This window comes from Homalodisca vitripennis, chromosome 4 (assembly GCF_021130785.1).
Source record: "Homalodisca vitripennis isolate AUS2020 chromosome 4, UT_GWSS_2.1, whole genome shotgun sequence".
NCBI classification, from domain to species: Eukaryota; Metazoa; Arthropoda; class Insecta; order Hemiptera; family Cicadellidae; genus Homalodisca; species Homalodisca vitripennis.
In genome coordinates, this window is record NC_060210.1 from 161,394,320 (window position 1) to 161,418,520 (window position 24,201).

The 24,201-nt window shown below is 30.0% G+C and overlaps 1 protein-coding gene and 1 long non-coding RNA gene across 2 annotated transcripts in view; both read left to right on the plus strand.

Annotated features, from left to right (window-relative positions):
* LOC124361254 overlaps positions 1-24,201 on the plus strand; it is a 99,786-nt gene that overhangs the window by 68,582 nt on the left and 7,003 nt on the right. The window contains 5 exon segments of the mRNA XM_046815299.1: positions 1,449-1,721; positions 3,670-4,152; positions 8,166-9,125; positions 21,505-21,566; positions 21,925-22,001. Of these exon segments, the coding sequence (XP_046671255.1) occupies positions 1,449-1,721; positions 3,670-4,152; positions 8,166-9,125; positions 21,505-21,566; positions 21,925-22,001 (1,855 nt within the window).
* LOC124360480 lies at positions 9,136-15,558 on the plus strand. Its single transcript, XR_006922243.1, has 2 exons — positions 9,136-15,126; positions 15,162-15,558. It is a non-coding gene; the product is annotated as an uncharacterized LOC124360480 (long non-coding RNA).

A 24,201-nucleotide genomic window follows, 5' to 3' on the forward strand; every position in this document is an offset into this window, starting at 1 on the left:
TTCTGTAATCTAGAGAGTGCATCTTTCTTATTTACATTCATTCTTTGAAAGCTTGAGTTTTTACTAGTTTTCTTTTATTCATTTATATTTATTAAAACAATTTAACACAACATATATTATTTGTTTTTAAATCAAACTATCTCTTCTTCATTCTTAAAATGACTCCTTTCTCCATATCAGTGTATTTGAATCGCACACACTATCTTCACATCATGTTAAGGTAATTTATACAGCTTGTCTTCTAGCTTCTGATGAAAAGAGTGTGCTCATTAATGTACAGTAATGTTTGGTTTGACCCTTACCCCTTTCTGTTCAATAGTCAGGGAACTAAGGCACACAAGCTGTAATGATTGGTCATCATGGACCATTTTGCCATTTTAATGCTCTGGTATTTAAATAGATATAATTCCTGTATTTGCTATGAGTACCTCTAGAACAATTTGAACATGGTTTCATTGCTATCTGAATGTAAGAAACTGAATATTTGTTGTCTAATTGCTCAGAACAAACCTTCTGCTCTCATTAAAGTTTGGCTAACTACACAGTTGTTTTTATAGCCAGATGTAAGATCGTTTACTTATTATATCATTATTTTTAAACTTAACTTCAGTTCATATTTATGATATCAATGATAACACTCTTAATCTGTTAAGAAATTGTGAAAGTATAAATGAAACTTTGCTAACAAATTTAAATTTATTAATGATTTATTGTTAGAAGATATGAAAGACTACTCCCAACAGTTTGTACCTAAATAATGCTGTTACAAAGCAACCAAACAAAATATATTCCGTAGTTATTTCTTTTGTATACTGGAATAAAAATTTGTAAACATATTAATTTGGATTTATATATATCTTTTCATGAATAGTTTTGTCTAAGACTACTGTAAATCACTTTATTTAGTGTATGAAAAACAGACAACAGAAGCAAATCATTTTGGATTCTTATTTCAGTATGTAGTAAGTTAAAATTTGTGTTATTTAGATTTGTTGGTAAAACAGGTTTGTCTCTGTCAATGAATTAAATCAATACAAAATATTCTAAAGTATTTTAACATCTATTTTTATAGTTGTACAAGAAACAAATAAAGAAATTGTCACCCAGAAAGGAAATAATTTTCAGAGTACACAAATGAAATGAACACTTTTATCTCAAAAACTGATTATTGAAAACATGTATTGTCTCACACCAAGTTATCATATTTAGATAGAAACATACTCCTACTCGATTTCTACATTGATTTTTATTTTTAACTGATCACTAAAAACTGGTATGATTTCAAAAATGGTATTGACAGTTTAGAAGTTCTACAGCATTTTTATTCACAAAATCTTTCAAACAGAGTTGTAAGTCATTGTTCTTAAAAATTTTAAAATTCCTGGATTGAATTAAGTACAGTAGAATTAGAATAAAACCTTATTGAAATTGTAATTTTCACTCATTAGGTCGCAAAAAAAAACCTGCTGCTCCACCTCCTCCAGTCTCCAATAGCAGATCATCATCGGTGGTCGAAGATAAGCAAAGGACACCATCAGTTTCTTCAACTGCTTCTTCAACTACAACTCTTGATGGAAATGAAGTGAAAGTGGCAGTTAAGTCAGCAACACTTCCTCCGTCAAGCCGACTGAACAGTGTACCCACGGAGTACTCTTCCCCTCCCAGTCCCGCCCCTGTTGCTACTGTAGATGTTGAGCCACTCCCCCCCACCACTCCCCAAGGTAGGTTTGCTCTTTCCGCATGTAGACTTTTACGCCAGACCAAAAGAAAAGTTGGTAGAAACCTAAATAGATTTGGAAACTCATTCAGATTCATAAAACCTAATGAACCACCTAAATTAAATAAGGAAGAAGATGTTGAGCCTAAAAACATGAAATTTAAAAAATTGGTTCGTAAAAATGCAATCAAAAGAAATACTCTAGAAACTTTTAAAGACTACAGTGGAAAAGCCAATTCAAAAGAAGTAAATTGTAAATCCCAGTCTTGTGCATTTAATCAAAAACAGTGTAATAACAATGCTTCTCAAATGAAGAGTTCTTTTAATGAAAGAAATACAACAAAAAACAATAACAACACTGAAAAGGAAAACAATCATAAGTTTCTAAACATAAAAAGATTCTCAAAGAACACTGATCAACACATGTACTCAGAACAGTCAAACATGTCTTTAAATGAGGATGAAAATGAAATAGATAGATCATCTAACCCAGTTAAATTTAATGATTTTTTTAGATGTGTAGAAATAGAAAACATGAACAGAAGCATTGTAAAAAGTACAAGTTTTTCGGATAAATCTAATGCAAATCCATATGTAAGTTTGCCTCTGAAATCTCATAGCTTCAGGATGATATCAGGTGACAGTAACAATAATAAATTTGATTCGTATAAAGACATGAAAACTGTTGAGGACTTTCGACTAAAATTAAAAAATTTTGAAAATAACCAACATTCTAACCTTTTACATGATAACATAAATAATTCAGGAGTCAGAAAGTTGCCAATAAAATGCAATTTATTGGCTCCTCCTCCTGTCAACTTGCTAGTAAACAGACAGGAATCTTTAGAGTCATGGAACAAATTCCTGCATCAGCTTGATGACATATTACTCAACAGAGATGGAGAATTTGTGTAATAAGTAACTGTTCGAAATGTTATAAACCAATATAGAAATCATATTTTAATATAATAATAAATTAGTTTTGTATTATTCCTTAAAGATTAAAATGGTAAAAGTAAATATTTTGCAGATATTTTGATTAATTAGTTCTGAGAATAAAAACAATTCGACTATGCATGTATTGTTTCGTTTTAAACACCATTACTCAATCGAAAACTGAATTTAATTGAAAAGATTAAATTTAAGGTAAATTACACAACAGTAAAAATAAACATAGGGTTTATTCAACTACATAAGCACTATTAAAGTATAAAAATAAGAACTATTTTTAGATTTGTATTGCTTAAAGCATGCTATTCTTTTTTGTGATCAGCTGCAATATTTGTTGTGCCTGCCTTTATCATTGTCGGTGTCACCTGATAATTGGCTTATCTTTCTTGTGATTGTTTGCTTAGTGAGTTCATTGTAATGTTGGGAAGCCTTTTACGGATTTTGATACAACTGATTATATTGTTTATTTTAACAACTGACACTAATATGATAAGCTGACTCTCATCGCAAGGTTTATTGTGATAAGATACATTATATGTATAGAGAGTTGGTTTTATTGAAGGCTGGACATTTCTTTAGCTCAAATTGAAGTAAATCACTTGATTCACTTGAAATTCTCATGAAGTGTAAAATATATTTTATACAGCCACCTCATGGTTATCATACATACTATGGCCATTTTATTTAAGTACATATAATAGTGCAAAATATTTAAAAAGAATGTTAGTTTTTGATGTTCTAACATTATTTTGCTCTATTTAGGTTTGCATTTCACGGATTAATGTTATAGTTATTTCTAAGTTTTCCTTCTTCTTCTTCCTATGTAGATTATTTCATATGAAGAAGAAATGTATCATGTAGTAAAACATAATGTTTTAAAGAAATGTAATTTAATTCCTGCTTCTTATTAACTGGTTTATGTTCTTCCTCTTCCTCTTTTCTGTTGATTCTATATATTTTCTTTTTAAAATTTATTTGCATGTTGGTATTAACCCCTCCAGTGGCCCCTGCTCCACGACCAAGGTCCAGGCTTGTAGATGATAGGTGGCACACCCAGTTGAGTCTTACAGAAACTGTTCCACCTCAACCGAAACCGAGGAAACTTCTACTATCATCTTCTCAGTCTTTAGAAGACGATAAAGATCTTACAGAAGATGAGTCCAATCTCAAAGAAACCAAAAGTCCAAAACAATTGAAGTTTATGAATAGAAAATTCCATGATTCCGTCTTTAAATCTCACAAGGCATGCATAGATGAGTTAGCATTTAAATTTGAGAGAAGAGACTCAGTGCCAGGTGGTGATGGAACCAATATAGGAGGGAACCAGAGTAAAAATAATTCTGAAGAGGAAGAGAAACATATTTCTGAGACTCCTGACGTTGCTGAGAGTGTATCCGAGCCAGTTGCTGTGGAGTGTCAGCCACCAGAAGATCTGGCACAGATTGTCCCCACTCAGGCTGCATTGGTGATGGAATCTAACACAGGTGTGCATGTGCATGAGCATGTTTTACTATTGGTTATTATATTGTAACTAACCGTATTTTATAAGTCTTCAACACAATAATAGTTAACTAATTAAATAACATGTAAATAATTTAACATATATTTTTGGCAAATATATGTGCAAGTACTTGAAAAATAAATATACCAAATTAAAATATTTATTAACAACAAAACAATTTGATAATCATATGTATGATATGTGATTATATAACCACTTAAACAAATTACATTATCGCTAGTTCAAACAAATTATATACTAGCTATTTTTACCTTTAAATGCCCAGATTTTAAAGAGATAGAACCACACTCTGTTCAAATAATATTGAATGTACTATTGAGTCAATATGGCTACTTTGCCTGTTATGGGTTAAACAAATTATATACTAGCTAGTTATAATTCTCAGTCAATTATATGCACCAGAGCCTGGTGTATATTTGTACATTGCAATAATGTGTTTAGATAGGTGTTCTTAAATATGTGTCCTGTATACTGAATGTTTCATATTTTCTCACTACATACATTGATTTTAATACAAGTTAAAGACAAAAAAGAGCTACAGGTTAAAGAGTTACAAAACATTCATTGTAGAAGCCCTATTTTCATTTTTAATGATTTTAAGTAATTATTAGAGAGTATATAAAATGTTTCCTAATTTGATTTTTGTGTTGTTAATTAGACGGTAGCCTTTAAACAGAATATAAAAATATCAATATAGTGGTGTTAAAGAATTTAAAGCAAATGAAAAATTCATGTTCCCACAGATTCATCTTTTATTCAACTTATCATTAGTAATTTCCATAGTAAAAAAATGTTGAAGACAAAATAAAATGTCAGATATTTCTCGAATTTTCAGGCCTTCATGGTGTCATTTTTTATAGTAACTTAACTATCATATCAATGTTATTAAGCCACTACTTTAAAAATCAGCTTATGTTCAGTCTACAGACAGGTTTTGCAATATATAAAATGAAGCAATAATACATTGAGGTCTTTATAAAATAAAAGATATTGATGTTGTCCAGTTTAGTTGTATTTTTTCTTTATTTTATTTTTTAAGTAGGGGTCTCACACCTTTCCGCCCTATCCACTGGAAAAGAGGAGTGAAAGCCACTTGTTGAGAAACATGAGACCAGGGGCAATAGAATGGTTAAAGATGTTAATATTCTGTTCCTGTAAGTTCAGTGGGATTTTTATCTGGAACTTGTCAAATAGTTGTTATAATGGGTTTGATTCATTTTTATATAATTTGGAGTGATTCATGTTGATTTTGTAAAAAATATATCAATACACGTTACAAATAATTATTATTCTGAACTTTGTGGTTAAAAACTTTTTAACATTTACTCTTTTAAGGTTTGAGTGTTTTCAAAATCCCATGTATAGCTTCAGGTTTTCTTTATATTATATTCCTACAAACCTATGCATAAAAAAATAATTAACAATCTTTTGGCTAAAATTATATTTTTTAAATTCTAGGAGAAAAACACTCCCAAACCATGGTTTCCTTCAGTTAGTGGAAAAGTATTTTTTTAAACATTCAGGTAAGATTTAAAAATATTAACATATAATAGATATCCAATTAATTTAACTAGAATTGTATTCTCCATTCTCTCATGAAATATTTGTGTAACATATTATAATTGTTAATTAATTGGTAATTTCTTAAAAATTTACCAAAAAAAGCAACTAGAAACAGAAACCCAAAACAGACTAAAATTTAAATGTAAATGACAAGAAAGAAAGAAAACGTGCCTATTAAAAAAAAAACATTAAATTATGATGTAACTTAATAATTTGGCATTTCAATATACAACCCAGTTAATTATTTATATGTATAATGTTTATAATTCATTACTATGTTTATTACTTATTACATGATTATGCTTAGCCAAAGAGCAGTCAAATTTGTGGCAATATACAATGCTGTAACAATTGCTGAACTGAAACAGTTGGAATTTTTACATCATCTGTTGGTTTGTATCAATATGTTGAATTTTAAAGGGGCATTACTAGGTAATACAAATTCTACACTCAGACTGACTGATCTAATGTGGAAACTTACTCATCTTTATGCATTTTCCAATGTTTCAAGCCTATTTACTAATTACTTGTAAGGAATACCTGTAATATTGATGATTGATCCATCACAGTTATGCTTAGGCTAACTGTTCTAATGTGGAACTTACTCATCTTTATGCATTTTCCAATGTTTCAAGCCTATTTACTAATTACTTGTAAGGAATACCTGTAATATTGATGATTGATCCATCACAGTTATGCTTAGGCTAACTGTTCTAATGTGGAGCGTACTCAGTTTAAAACACTTTATGTCCATAATTTCAAGTCCTTTTTACTATTTAGTTGTATATTAGATTTTATATTCCATAACAAATTAAACTATGAAGGCCTGACAAATTATTAGATATCTGACATTAGTTTCAACCATAATCAATCAGTAATCAGATGCTAACCCTCGATTGGCACTGTAAGAGTTAAGAAAATTTGTTGACAATAGAATATTTACATTAATACAGCATGGTTTGTTGATAATTTTGATGTAAATAAATGTATTACCATCATTATAGTTTAATTCAAGGGTATTCAAACTTTATTTGAGTTATTTCTTTTTTAGTACTCTACAGGCAATATGATTCACTTTCTTACAATAAAGTATGTTGTAGGGGGAAAAACAAGGCAATAAGTGATTCACATTATAACTATTAACAAGCAAGATGATTTTCTTAAAGTTAAAAGCTTTTCGCTACTTATATTTCTTAGGTTATAATTAATTTCCATCTTCTTACTCTATTATTATAACTGATTCTGAAGAAAATGTTATACAGTTTGATTGTGAATCATGCATAGTAAAGTACTGTGTCTGCTTTAACCCATTGCAGATCAATTTGTTTGGCCATGGGTTTCTCAGCGATCATGAATTAACATATGCGTCTACAGTAAAAAAAGTAATGCTGTACCACTTCAAACCGCCCGATGTTTATAGTATTATTATGATTTATAGTGTTATCAGCACATAATAATAGCTGCAACTGATACAATAAAATGTGAAACTAGTTGCTGTTGTAAAGCTTTTCAAGAAAACATTAGATCAGTAGAGCTGAATAGCGGTCAACTTCCTAATTAACAGTTACAAATTTGAGTAAACTTACAGTAATATTAGGAATATTTCTAAAACAATCTTGAGTGGTCGCAGTGCTATCATAAACTTTGTCTAATAAACATGGCTTTTGAATTAACATATTAACTCAGGTAAGAGGAAAAATTAACAAACAAACGAATAAATAAATAAATGGATGTAAAACAGGAACAACTTCAACATAAACCAAAGATAAACAATTTCCATTGGCAAATAAGAGAATATAAGCTAATTAATAAACAACATAAATATTAACCTCATAAAATAACTCTGAATAATAATAATTACAAAAAAATTTCATATTCAGAAAAACTAGTAATAGTTATAACAAATCGTGAGATAATAATCCTAACAGCAATAAATAACTATTAAATTACATCCAAAGTTAAAAAGGAATATAGACTATAAATAATAAAAATTTATAAACATAAATTTATTAAGTAACTAATGTATGCTTAAAAGCCATAACACATAATCAATAACTAAAGTACCATATAACAAGTATAAAAAATAAATAAATTACTGATTGCAAGATAATACAATCTGCAGACTTCAGTGTGACCGTAAACATTATTCGTGCTGAAGATGTGATTTTATAAATAGATTTAGTGTACTTAAATAAATATTACATATAATGGATCAAACAAGAACAGGAGGCCTAGCTGCTGAAATTCTTGATTTTCTTCTAAGTTGTATCAATATTATGTGTATCTGATCTTGATCAGTTTATTTGGTATTTTAAAAATAGATAGGTACTTACAGCCTTTATAATTTTTACACTGTCATGTTACATAGCATAGTTACTACTTTAAGTTGTAATTTTAAAATTATTTTTTCAGAACCTGAAGCAGATAATTTGGACATCAGAATGGCAGATGAAGAAATTGATAGGATATTTATGAATGCTACCCAAAGTCATACTAGTCCTCATTTGGAAGAAGAGCAGATAATGTCACTACCTTCTTTGCCATCTCCTCCATCTTCATTAATACAAAGTGAATTAAAACAGTCTTCTAATGATGATCATCTGGATTGGGAGTACAGGCTTCCTGCCCCTCCAACCTTTAGAGATGAATCTAAGTCTCCAACAGTAACAGAATTTGGTACAATTACAATTGGGAACTTAAGTGATGTGCTTATTTCTGATACTGGTAGACAAAATAACTTAAAACAGTCAGAAGAACCGGAAGGAATAGTTGAAAATAACAGAGATATCACAACTATTAATGATAAACAATCAGCTAACATAAGTAGATCTAATTCAGTTCAAATTAATGGATCAACAGATTTAGACAATGACCATCCTATTACAGAAAGTGTTGAACAGAATGTTATAAATGAACTATCTAATTTTATCCAAAGACCTAACAAAATTGACGTTGCTGATGTTGAATCAAAGTGCTTAAGTCAGGAATTGCCTTCAAACAGCACTTTAGATAATTTTACGATAACAACATATAAAGATACAAAACCTGTTGAAGTTTTTGAAGACGATTCAGTAAAAAGTTCAGTTGGAGAGAAGAGAGATAAATCCAAGGATGATGCAGTTTTTCGAGCACCCAAACCAAGAGTAAAAGAGCCAAATCTGTCTAGAACAAGTTCATTTAGCATGGAAAATAAACTGAATGGGCCATTAATAAAAAGATCTGTGTCATACGTTTCACTGCTGGCAGCTAATATGCCCCGACACTCCCAGCCATACCAGGCTCTCCTGGGACAGCAGTTCGGCACCTCTACCACCAGTGATTTGTGGCCAAGGTTAAGGAAAACATCAAGTGAAATTAATATTGATAAAAAAGGTTAGTACTTACTCTGTTTCTCAGAAATATCTGTATTTCACAATACCTTTATTCTATTCTATCAATTTAAAAAATGTCTCTTTAAAATTAAAAACAAGTAATATGATTATTTCATACTATTTGTTTGTTTAAGTCTATGTTTGCATAAAGATACTTTTCATTGAAAATGAGCAAACATTCAAGTTAATAATGCATGTGTACAAGTTTATCTGCATCATACACCATTTAATGTTTGTGAGAATGGCATTCATTCACTGTAGTTACCAGCTTGAAACATCCAATAGGTTTGTGGGCAATGTGATTACTGTGGAATAGAGTTGATGCTTGACACCTGAATGAAGTAGCAACTAATATACAGAACTCTCTACCTAGATTTTTGAAATATTGTAGATGAGATAGTTTGTGTTTGCGCTTCAGTTACTCAAAAGCTACTATGTATGTTAATTTCAAATTTTGCATGAACACTGAAATAATGTCGGATAACATTCAAGTTATTTCATTGATACTTCTCAAAACTGTTTCATTCTCCGACTCCAGGAACCCAAAACAGTGGTTTGTCCTTTAATTTAAAGTCCAATTATTTTAAAGTAGACCAAGAGACAAGCATATTTCCCATAGACCAGTGTCTCAGAAGTGCTTGGTATCCCATTATAAAAAAAGATATGCGTACGAAGTCTCCATTACTCAGCGGTAAATTGTATAGTCACAGGTAACAGCTAGTTAAAAAAAATATTCGTGTAATTGTAAGTCTCTGTAAATGTTCTTCAAATCTCAAGAATATAATCACAAAGTACAAAATAGATTCAACATATGAAAAGTTCATAGACTGCTGATCCGCTTAAGTCATATCAAACACATGGAGCGTATTGTTTTATGATATTATCAGAATTACAATTCTTGTTGGGATGTAGATCCACAATATAATTTCAAATATTAGAAATGGAATAATTGTATAATTATGGGATGTAGATCCATAATATAATTTCAAATATTAGAAATGGAATAATTTTAATTTGATTTTGTTTGCTTTGGAAAACTACGTAGTCAGTTTCCAACCCAAGGCCATTTTTAGGAAACTATAGCAATGCTTCCTCAATACTGGTGTTTGTACGAACGATTGCTGTAGATGCCATTGTTTTGTGATATTTTACAAGATTAATTGTAGACATAGATAGCTATTTTGTTATATAATTAAGTTTAGCAAGATATCATTAATATAAATAAGAAACTAGACAGTCTGGGGTATACATAATTATGGTTTGGACCTCAGTATAACCAATTATATCTCTACTTTAAACAACTCTTGGTATGAGCTAGAAGGGTTATGCCATTCACATCTATCTGAAGTTTACAATAACGACACTGTATTATATACAGTCAGGTGTAAAGGTTACAGAAAAGCGAATAAATAAAAATGCGTGGGGAGTAGCCTTTTTTGTTTATAACTAAAATATTATTCATATTATGTAACAGAAAAAGTTGATATATTATTTAGTAAAGAGTTTGTAGCACAAAGTAGTCTTTATTTTTAAAATACAGGTCAAATGAAGGGGTTTTTATGTTTGACAGATGTTTTGTATCTGAATATAATCCTAATAATTTCAGAAATTTATATACTAAAATAACAGTTTACCTGACTTAAAAATTAACAATAATAAATCTTTGTTTATATTTTAATTTGAAATTACTTTATTTTAATCTAGACTACACGAGTTCAGTTATTTGACTAAGAAGTCTATTAGTATCTTGTTTGAGCTGTGTATTTTCAAGCAGTAAGGCATTCCCTACTTCAGCAGCCAGGGTAAGGGACGTTTCCAGGTCCGTCTCCTCCAACTCCCGGTAGTTATTTATTTTTTCTACCACATTACCTATGCTAATATAAATATCTGTGCTTTGTTCTAGAGTGTTTTCACAATCTGGGTTTTTAAAAGTGTCCTGACTGAAATGGGGAAGATGAAAGCTATTTTGGATGTCCCTTTGGTCTCTTAGATGGTCATCCTTACTTTTGTAGTTATCTTGTTTAAAAATGATGTCAGATTGAACAGTATCGTCAGAGGTTAAAGTTTGCAGAGCTGACTTGGCTTCCATTAGTGCTTTGTTGAAGACTTTGTTTTTAAAGCTGTCTAATTATGATTTCAATATAAAAAAAATATTAAGAAACTTTGAAAGAATCTGAAGCCCTGGCTGATAGAGAGCCCATCATTAAAGAAGAGAGGTCTAGGAATGGAGACCTGGCTCATAGGTTTAAGCATTTTTATGTGGCCATATTTCTCTTGTCACCATTCTCACTCCAAGGACTACTCTTCTGTCACGTAAACAAACAAAAAGATGCAAATGAAGCTTTGGAGATGTGCTGTAGAAATTGATTCATATTCTCCCTTCTAAATTCCTGCTCATTCAGGAAATAATTTACAAACTTTGCTGGAAGACTTCTAGCTCTCACTTCCACAGCATAAAAGTGACACTTGAAACCACATATAACTTATAACCAGTATATAAGTTGTTAAGTGTTCTAACTTGGTTGTTATGGTTTTGTAACATTTGACAGAGACTCTACTCATACTCAGCTTAAACAGGCATTGTTTCAGAATATTTATCTCCCATGGAACAGTTACAGTAGCTCAACAATAACCTTTAAATAGTCTGTCAGAGAGTGAAGTGACTTGGTGTTACACTAGGTCAGGTTGGAATAAAGTAACAAACAAGACTGATGAAATACATCATCTCAACACAGATGATCCAATCCACTGATGCCTCAATAATGGATAGAATAACCTCTGTGGTTGTTTTTAATTTCTGTCCAGACCTATCAAACACTATATGCTGTATCACCTGCAGATTCTAATTTTTCTTAGATCTAGCAATATAAAGACTTACAGCTTCTCAGAGGATAGTGAGAACTTCATAGTATCACAGGGATATCTTCCATCAATCAAAGCTTTGGGGTATTCCACAAGAATGTGAAGTGCTATTGTTAACTGTGATGCTGAACACAGATGACATGTACCATATGATCAATTTGCCTCAATTTGCTAAATTTCTTGGATTTTGCACATTACATTGCATGGGTGTTAGCATAAACATTCATACATAGAGGCTCTATTTTACAATAAGATGGTATACAGGTGCTCAGGAAAGAATGTTATAAACTTCTTAACAAATGTTATTTCTAGAACTAATCTTTACTAGCATGACCGTTTTAAAGGTATGCTCAAGCCAGGAGCATTTAGTCAGTTGAAAGGCATCAGCTGTAGACATATTTGTTGCTCCTGGCCTGTGCAAGTGTACCTTTAAAGTGGTCATGCTTGCTTATGTGTTGACCAATTTCATTGAAAAAATGTAGTTGAAATTGCAATATAAATTGCAAAATATATTATATATATTTTTTAGAACAATATTTGTTTTTTGTTGTTGTTGTTTTTTAAGAGACATTTATTATACCTTAGCACTTTGATCTCCCTTGAACTTGACTTAACTTATAAATTAAGTTGGTCTTAATACAGTCAAACCTCGATAAGACAAATTTCAAGGGCTACAGAAAAAATTCTTATCGGGGTATTTTTAATAAAGAGGATTCTTCAATCGAGGTTTAATACTATCGTAATTCGTCATGTAGAGGTTTCTCCTCGCACTGAGATAACCTCTATATTAACCTCGTATCTCTGTGGCCAGCCTTTATGATATGAACCAATGTTAATGTAACTGAAGCTATTTTTAAATGTCTAAAAGGCCTAGGTTAAAAAAAGACTGCAACAAGTTTTAAAACACGGTATCAATGTAGGTATTAAATCACTTGTACATATAGTTTTATAAATTTGTATATAATAGATCAGTATAAAAAATGAAAAAAATTGCAATCAAGTCTTGCAAAAGTCATCAATTTTTATTGCTGGAATCTATTTGCATGAGTTTTCCTATATTCAAAGTGGAATCTAACTCGACGATGGCTTCATATGGTTCCTGGATAACAGTTCAGGTTGATCACTCTCCGCCCATGCATCATCTTTAGCTGCATCATCTTGAGGATTTGAGGGTTGAACAGAAGCCAGATTATCTTCATCCGTTAGATCTCCAAATACTTCTACATCATCACCGAACAATCTTTTTCTTTCCAATGATCTCATACTGTACTATCCGCGTATGCACTTTCGCTACACACAGTTTAAAAATATTTTAATATCGTTCCTTTTTTAAAGTTTTTCCATCCAGCCATTACTAGCATAAAAATCCCAATTATACAGCAAAGTTCTGAGCTTTTGCTTGCAGAATAGGGCCTCCAATTGACAAATTTTTGTCACAGCATTGTTTTAACCACTTTAAAGTGGCTTATTCTACATCCTGAAATCCACCAGGTTTTGAGCATTTTGTGTAACTTAGAAAGTCCACTTGTTTCATTATACTTGTCTCTATTTTTTATGATGGTTGCTAACTTGGTTGAAGGGATGTTAAACTTTTTTACAATGAAAATTTCCTTCTTTGCTAGGTTTTCTTCCTTATGCTTCAAAATTTTATGCTTAAACTACACTGTTAGCACAGTTTTTTTTTCCTGCCAGCGCCATACAAATGTAACCAAAATAGTACTGGACACTGCACAGGCACGTGCAAAACAATGACTGTGGAAGGAAGAGGGATGGGTGAGGTGGATCCACTGATTTCATATCGAGACAGTAGTTTGAGTCGCTCTTTGTTTTGAAAACTACATACTTATATAGGTCAAGAGCGTAAAATATTTGTTCTATATAGGTTGCATTCATCTTGTAAAGGTTCTGTGTTAAGATTATTCTGTATAGAAATTAATCAGTCCTAACCCAAATCACAAAAAAATCCTGTAATATTTAATCATTACAGGATATTTTAATGTCAACATATTAGAAGAATCTAAAGAGGCAAAGGAACTTAAAAACGTTTTAAGACGCCATGAAATGAATTAATTAATTGTTTTCCGACTAGAGTGATACCAACATAAATCAAGTAAACTTGAAAATAAAAAAAATCAGCTCTGTCTATTTGCAGATGACTATAAACTAATCATATCTGCCAAAACAGAAGCTGAGATAGAAATAACTGCACATTTGAAACTTCAAAAATTACCAAATATTTCATTGTTAATAGATTGGTTTTAAATACAGACAAAACCAACTTTATCTCTTTCAGTACAAAACAAAATAGAAAACATTGAAGTCCTGATATCTTAATAAATTATATCTATTTGGGTCAAGTTAATAACACCAAATTTCTAGGTCTCATCATAGACAAGAACCTTAGCTGGGATTTGCACATTGACCGGATAGTTAATCATATAAATTCTAGAATTTATGCTATTAAAAGGTTGTCTTATTTGTGCAGTTTACTGGTAATAAAGATGGTTTTACATGCCCATTTTCAATCCTATATTGCATGCGGAATACAAGTGCATGGAGTGTTTACAAACCAAAACTTAAATGAAATTCTTCTACTACAAAAAAGCACTGCGAACAATATTAAAAATTGAGAAGGAAGATTAAGTTACAATTAACTTTACTGAACCGAGCATTTTAACAGTGCATAATCTTTACATTTTAGAATGTGTTAATGCATGTTAGGACTAATCTACTTTCTACTAAATCTACTTTTAAAAGCCATTGTGAAACCCATTATTATAACACTAGGAATAAGAATGAATTCATTTTACCTAAACATAATTTAAAGTATTTCACAAAAAAATTTCTTTTGCTGAAATAAAATTTCTGAAACGTGTTAAAAAAATAATAACAAATATTGAAGATGTCAAGAATTTTAAACTGAAGGTAAAAGAATATTTAATTAAAAATGCATTTTATTTATTTCAAGAATTCTATACAATGACATGGTTATGAAACCTTCATTACTTTAATTGTTAAAGTAACTTAGTTGTAGTTGGCACAATTTATTGTATGTATGTATAATACAAATAAAGATAATTTGACTTTGATCCTAATTACTATGTTGTATAGAGGTGTTTTTAGCATTAAGTGTTACAAAAGTTTAAAGGGGATTTGAAAAAATTCACTTATCAAGGTTCATACTACCGAGATTCAACTGTAGTGGATATACTAAAGTATTCGAAGATTGATAAATCTTCGAATGTCAATCGAAACATAATATTAATGAAAAGTCCAATATCTATAATTACGATTTACTGATCTATATCAAACCAAAGAACATAAATTTATTTTTCATACTACCTTACATCCTTCAGTGCTGCTAGTGCAGTTGAGTATATTCCAGGTAAACAAATTAAAATAACATTAAATCTTATGTGGGAAATAAAACATTACATTTAATTTTTACTTCAAATAGTAATAAACATTATACAGTGGTTTATTCATATTTATTATCAATACATTGTACATTGATTCTATCTTTGTTAAGTTTCTTAAGTGAAACAAATATAAAAAATGACAATTAACATGCACATAGTTGTTATTACTTTATACCTATTCTTTAATATTTTAGCAGTTATGCATTTGATATTGAGACTTAACATTTACTTTACAGGTTAGTTGCATGTATTTTATGTAATATAAGTATAAAATGTTTACTTGAATATTGCTAGGAGAAATATATGTAGTTAGTTATAAATTTGAAGTTTATAGTTTTATGATGTTACAATAATGTATTATCTTATTTGAATTTCTGATTTGTTATGTTAAAATTTAAATTAACTGTTTGTTTTCTTCTATGAAATATGCTGTAACAATATTAAGAGCTTCTATATATGTGCATTGCATCTTCTGTGGTAAACTAAACTTTCATTTCTGCTTGATCAAGTTTCAGTTTAATATGGATTCTTCTCTAATTTGTATTCTTGCTTTTGTGTTTGCTTTTCAGATTTGTGTACATTTGTTGCTTAAAACCATAAATTAATTTATCAAAGATATTATAGATAATTTTAATAAGTGATTTATATAATTATTTTTAATCCAAATAAAACTTAATATAACATTCTTAAGAATTTGGAGTACCATATGAAAATGTTATTTTCTACTTTATTTTATCTACTAGGGACATGACAGCTAAGAATACAGATGACAGATAAGAATGTTCATTTGTATGAAAAGTAAGGCAGTCCACTTTCTTCTATACATGGTCTATGATGAACATTGTATGAGAGTTATCCAGAAAGTAACCTCTGTTTTGAAATAAAAATTAAACCACTGAAGATGCAAAAATTATATAGATCTGAAAACTATAACTTTTCACTGATTATCTACATTAGTCATCATACAAATTCAAATATTGGTCATTATCTTTGAAATGCTTAGTAAAAATCTCCCTATCTGTTATTGCGTTTTGAAGCTCTTAGTCGTTGGTAGATTGCTGAGATGCAAGCCACCACTTTATATTTGGGAACAGGTAAAAGTCACTAGAAGTCAAATTCGGGCTTTATGGGGGATGATAGAAAATGTCCATCTGGACTTGTTCTTTGAGCTATGTGAGGGCGAACATTGTCATGCACAAACACAACACTACAGTGTTAGAATTCCACTACGATGCTTATTTTGGATTGCTCTTATTAGCCTTTTTAAAGTGCCACAGTAATTAGAAGTGATGGTTGTAATAAATTCCATGAAATCAATGATTAAGTTGTCTTAGCATCCAAAAAAACTGTAGCCATAATTGTATGACCAAGTTTGCCAGGCTTTCTTTGGCTTGTAGTATTCTTCTCCTTTAAAGACATACCGAGAAAGAAAGTCTATGACAGAACTCATTCCTTTTGTTTTGTGGTCATCGTTAAGTAGTATTTGTACCCAACAAGCACAAAATTGTGGTGGCCTAGATTTTGTGTTACTACCGTTAAGCAACGGTTCTCACAAACAGTGAATGAAAAAATTCACTTTTTTCTATACGTCATCACTGACAGGTGCTCCTTTCTTTAATATGAAATTTTGTTCTTCCATAACAAATCTCACCCATTGATGAACTTCACCTTAACTCATAATTTTTGGACCATAAATGACAAAGATTTTGTGATAAATCTCGGTTGCTGAGTGATTTATTACCTAAAGAAATCTTGTAACACCATATGCACTTCACACTTACCAGGATTGTCTGTTTACGGCACTGTTTTGAGGTTATAATTGGACAACATGCAAACATATAATACAGTGATAACGTGGTGGCAACTGTACACCTTCCACAGTTAGAAGTATACTGAAGCACTGTATATACTAATGTCAAAATGGCGATATTATACCCACTACTTCTCGTGTCATGCATAAACAGCGGTTATTTTCTGTGTAATCCTCTTAATGATGATATTAATTAAGACTTACTTAGTTTTATATCTATAGTTAATTTTGCACAACTGATGCTTCTATATTTTACATAAATATTCATTAACTTTGAATACAAACTATTAAATTTGAAAAAAATGTACAATTTATACTTTTCTGATTTATCCTCAACTTGTCAATTGCAGAAAGTAATATTTTTTTAAAAATAATTTAATTAGTTTATGTTTTATTTTTAAATATTTATCTGAGAATTAAATGATTCCCGTTGAAATTAAAAACCATGTTATGGATTTCCTGTAAACATGATTTAAAATCAACCAATTATTTGTGTTATAGTTTGACTGCAATATGTGTAATTTATTTGTCATTTGAATATTTAATTTCTCTAAAAAAAACCAAAAAAATAAACAAAAATAATATAAAAATAATAAACAAAAATAAATAAAAATATAAATAAACCGTATATAAATAATATGGTTTTTTTTATTATTTTTTTTATTTATAGGTGGAAAAGATAAGATGTAATGCAGATGAAAATAAAATAAAAATAAACTTCCTGAGGAAATCTTCTCATCTGTCTGTTAAATTGTAGTATATACTTTATAGTAGTTACTTGCAAATCAATTAAAAATATCATTTGAAAACAGGATATATCATTCTAATCTACGTAATTCTATAAGGGTTGTCTAGGGGAAAGTAACCCACCACTTTTAGTATTGGAAGTAGCATCGTGATCTTTATGTACCCCAAACATATGCTTAATGAATGTCTCAGAAAGGTTATTCAACTACTTTATTCAAAAATCTCTTTGACTTTGTTATAATTAATATTGTTAGCTAGAACCTTATATCCATCAGAGCCAAAATGAAGCCAAAAGAGGTCAGTCATCTGTACAGTTGTTGAACAGATGAATGAAGGGATTTGAGAAGTTCATTGGCTATGCCAACTTTCAACACTGCGGAAGGATTGTAATAAAGTATAACATTTGTTGGCAGTTCATTCCTACTGCTGGAACGTTAATATTAATGAATTATTAATTTACATTCTGGAGTTCCAATGGTTAAATAACGTATAACATATCCTAGAATTTGGACATAACTATTGCAATATAAGTAAAAACTTACAAATAATTCACAAATGCGAGAAAAGTAGTTTAATAATGTCTACACTATGATATATAAAAGGCAGTAAAAAGTGACTGACAACGTACTGAATGATAATATAAACACTAAAGTCAATTCATTGTTTGACACGGCAGTGTATGAAATTGATGGATCGCTGAACAATGTTCATATGCTACTTCCTCCAGTAGTCAAATCGTTCATCCAGCACATGTGAATATATTTATATGTAATTATGTCGTACTGTGTGCATACTTTTCATTTTAACCTACAACACAAGGGTAATGCATGAATTCCTGAAGATATCACAGTATCAACAAAATGCACCGTAACATTGCAATATTAAGGAACACCAGAAATTAAATTTATAATTCATTGATTTAGAGGCACATTGATTTATCATAAATGTTTTGCTAGTTAGTTTCTCAAACCTCTCTGTGAATAAAATGAAACCACAAGATTGGGTTAGGCCGCTGAATAGTGCATATTAATGTTTAGGACTAGGCTGCTGATATGATATGATGCAAAGAAAAAATATTTAACAGTTTTATTTTTAAATTGTATTCGTAAAACATTTTAATTTGATTTATTTTGAAATTTTTATAATAATAAAACAATAATAAAACATAAGCCACTACTTGTACAACTTAAATATTTGTTATTTGGCCAAAATTAGGATTATTGAGTTATTATATTAATCACTATTGTGTAATGGTGGCCAAGAGTTTTAACTTGTCTGTATAGACAGATAACTGGAGAGTCATTGGTTAAACCATATATTATAATTGGAGATTTTATTTAGGTCATAGATTATTTAACAGGTAAGATTACATTGAAAGGAATAAGTTTTACTCTGATGTTTGAATTTCCACTGTTTCAAAAATACACAATGAACTAGTTTGTATTTTTCTCAAATATTTGTTTACTTTATTTGAACTATAAAAGATTATATTGTTCCTGAACATGTAAAAATACATTATTTATGTTGATAATTCTGGGAGACATAACTATAAACTTGCAGCTACTATTTTACAATTATATATATATATATATATATATATATATATATATATATATATATATATATATAATTCTAAAATAGCACAAATGCATACATACTAGCATTTACCCATGGCTTTTCATACATATTTTTTTCTGAATAACAAGGAAGCTATGGTCTTGTTCTTTTTTAAATCAAGTACCAAACATTCCTGATCACTGAAAGATAATCGAATCAGTCCAAAAGAACCAGCTTCCGGCTGTTGTTATTAACTTTTGGTTTAATGTATTTTCAGTGGCATAGTTTAATTTGTCTTTTTAGTACCGATCAAAAAATATGTATGTATTTAGGTCTCAGATGACTAATTAGGTGAAAAAGTGTGTCTACTTCTGGCTATTGTAATTTACCTCTTGTGTAAAGTATTTCTGATGCTACAGTTGATTTTGCTGTGTTACCCCAATCACGAAAATATATAAATACATAGGTCTTAGCAGGTTACTTCGGTTATAAAGCGTCTAGTTCTGGTATAAGGAAGAGTATAAAATTCTTACTAAGTACATATAACATTTTTAAATAATCGTTATGATAGATTTACGTGATAGAAGACTTGTAGTGTTTTGACTGTAGTGAGAAATGTTCGATTCCTTTGCTTTTTCCATAAGTCATTGTAAAAATGCCATATCACATTCACAATAATAAATGTTGAGTACCTTATATACAAACAATCACAATTTAGTTAATTTAGGTGGTTACGTATTAAACAGTGTATCCAATGTGTTAAATGGTTTAAATTCGTAACTAGTTCATCTGTGGTAAAAGTTAAATGATATTGGTCTTTGTTATCTGTATTATGCTTCTGATCAAGCACTGTATACAGTAGAACCCCGCTAGTTTGATTTCAGATGGTTCACCTCCTTGCTAAATCTGACAATGTCATCGCTTATCAGTGATATGTTTGTTTGTGTTTCTGCTGCATCGCTCTGTTTAAGTTGTATCCCGTTGAAGCATTATTCATTGGCTACCATGTGCATTTCAGTAGATCGGTGGCAGTCGGTACAGTTAGTGCGAATTTGTGTTTTGTTTACCATAAGGTGAAATAAACCAGATCAGATACTAGTTATTGTATAATCTAGCAGATTACCAGATTATTTAAACTATAACGTGAATAGATGATACAGAGAAAGATTATGATATGTCACAAGTGTGCAGATGTAAGAAGTACATTTTATTTGGTCCTTCAATATTGAAGAAAGTTACACATTTACCTCAAGGAACATATTTTGAATCTGCATAAGGAGGAATATTGTAGCACAGTCAATGTTATTGTATGTTAAGTAGAATACTGCAGACTTCCTTTGGCTGGTGCAAGATCAAACAGTACTTTATGGCATTCAATTTCTTATCATTCACTCAATTAGTAAAACAATCATGTGTTATAGAATATTATTACTGTGACCATATCATTTACTATAATTATATAACCTGTTAAACATACTTAATGCAATACTTTCTGTTAAACTGTAGTTTTATCCTATTTTAATATCAATAAATGTGCTTCTCTGATAATACAACCTTTATACTGTACTGATCATGTTCTCAGACCCATTGGATGGTTCTCTACTTCTCTCTTACTATTTTCTCAAGTTTAAATGTAAACAATTGTTTCAGCGTTTTTAGCGAACTTCAGCTGAAAGTGTCAACAGCTGTTTGGTGCCAGTTTAATTTTATGTTTCATAAATATTATTATTATTTTCTCAAGTTATAAATAATTCAGGAAATTTGAAACTTTGTGTTTATAAAAACCTTTCTTAGGCTTAAATTTTTTAATTGGTCTAGCTGTTTTGGAAATTTAGCAAGCCATTTAGCAATTAATTTTTATTATGTATAGGCCTATATATCTTCATTACACTAGTTCTCTTGTATCAGTGAAAAGCTTTGAAATATTAAATTAACCTTCATCAAAAAGATTAAAAAAAATTAAATTAGTTTTTATGTTTGTACAGATGACACACCAGGAGCAAGTTCTTTCCCTCAGGATAACACATCAGAGCTTCAGTCTGTTCAGGTGTGTGAACTATGTGTAAGGTGTTTAATGACATATTTTCTTATAACTTCAACTTCTTTGAAATGTTTGTTTAACATGGATTTGTATTAAGATATGAATCTAAAGAAAGGCTTAGCATTTTCCCAAGATGGTTTGATAATTGTATAATACTGTAAGGTAACTTACATGTGATAGTATGCACAAACACATCAGTACTTAAGCCAAAATTACTTTTTATGCAACAAATAATGCTTTAGTATCTATGAGCCCATGGGTAGTAATCAACCTTACATGTACGCATATATATTTTTGTGATGTTTGGATAATATAAGAACAGTCATTTAAGAAACCACTGGTGTAATGCATATTTGTATTACAGGTTCTGCGTAACATTCTGAGCCAGTCACAAGCAAACTTAACCTCCAGCCTTGAGCCAGAGTCAGATCTTCAACACAGGTGTGTACACTTAGCAAGTGCTTTAATAATTTCATAAGATATAATTTTTTTATTTTCCAGAGCATTGTTATTTTTTTACCATTTTAAACCCTTTGCGATCGGTCGTCGACTATAGGTCGACCCGCGGCAGTTTCGCGGAACGCTCGCATGTCGACAATAGGTCGACCGGATAATGTCACTGCTTGTTTGGCCATTTCTAAACCTATTGCTGTTCGGTATTTGAGTTATTCAGTACTTTGGACTTCTATTTTGGTTACGGGAATGCTACGTAGATCTTTATTCACGATATAGGAGGCATTGGAAGTGAAAATAGAAGACCAATACAACTGACGTCTGCACTTGCGTCTTTTTTTACAAATATGGCTGGTCCAAGTACAAGTTTTACTGACAATGACGAAATATTAGATGAATTAGCTGATTGTGATAGTATTTTAAGTGAAATTAGTATCCAAAATGAAAAACAGATTATTGAAGAAGACCGTGATAGTGATTGTGAGTTGAATCATAGTGAAAATTTTTTGAAAACATTGTGGTAAATGGCGGTAACCTAGACGACGAACGTGATGTGTTAGGATTGGAAACTTTAGGTAATGATAGGGAAGAATTTGATCAATTCGTGGATATTGTGATAGAAGTAGGACAAGGAGATGCAAATAATAGAGGCAGACCTAGGCTACAAACTAGTAGACTAAGAGGAAGAGCTAGACATGTTACCCAAAGTAGGCCTAGGGCTGGACCAAGGCAAAATTATAATATATATAATGTATTATATATAATATAATATAATGAATAACATGTATCTGATGAGATCCTAGTGCCTTTTCACCTAAATTCGTGTAATTTTGGTTTATTACATATGTATAAAAAAATAATAAAGATTGTGTTTTTATATATTTTTATACTTTTTTTATATTTTTTAAATGTTACTTAAAGTTACAAAAAAAATACTATAAAATAATGTAAATATTCTTTTTAGGTTATTTACATTGATATATAAAGAGAAAAAAATAGAAAAGTTGCAGAAAAAGGGATTTAAAAATTGCATTTATGTATTTATCAAAGAACTGTTAACTAACAGAAATTAAATACGACCTGAGGACAGTCGAAGCAATTTTTATTGAGACCTCAAAGGGTTAAAGAATTACTATATGTGCTTTTTGATTAACTGTTCAACAAGTTTATTTTAAGGTTCATCTTTATCAGTTTTGACATGTTTACTGTTTTATGAAGGCACTGGGGTAACAAATTGTATCTAATTACATTGCACAAAAAGTTTTAAAATGGAAATTTGTACAAATTAAACAAACAGTAATTATTATTAAAAAGTTGTAGGACCTTTTAAACAGTATAAATTTATCAACTTGTCTAAATAAATAATTTTTGGGATCTACTTTATTCCACAGATCAATAGTTACTAAAATAGAACTATAAACTACTATACACACTAAAATAATAAACCAAATTTTTACTTATTTTAACTGGTGTTATTCCACAGATCAATAGTTACTAAAATAGAACTATAAACTACTATACACTACACTAATATAATAAACCAAATGTTTACTCATTTTATTAACTGGTGTTATTCCACAGATCAATAGTTACTAAAATAGAACTATAAACTACTATACACTAATATAATAAACCAAATTTTTACTTATTTTAACTGGTGTTATTCCACAGATCAATAGTTACTAAAATAGAACTATAAACTACTATACACTAATATAATAAACCAAATTTTTACTTATTTTAACTGGTGTTATTCCTCAGAACAATAGTTACTAAAATAGAACTATAAACTACTATACACTAATATAATAAACCAAATTTTTACTTATTTTAACTGGTGTTTTCCAATAAACATGTTTAAGGCAAAACATAGTCTTTTTATGTGAATAAACAATTATCTCAAAACAGAAAATAATATATTATAAACAACAGAAAATATGCTAGCTTTACTAAAAATGAAGAGTTATCTAATTTTGTTAAAATAAAAAACAAGGGTTGTAGAATAAGGGGTTATCGCAAACAAAAAAGTATTTGTTAATAAGTAAGGTTTTTAGCAGAACAGCAACGGCTACATGAAATATTATCAATTATGAAGAATGGGTTGGTGATGTAAACAAAAAGGAAAATAGTAACATAAAACTCAAAAAATTCTTTAATAAATCCAAGAAAAATGTGTAGTGTATTAAAG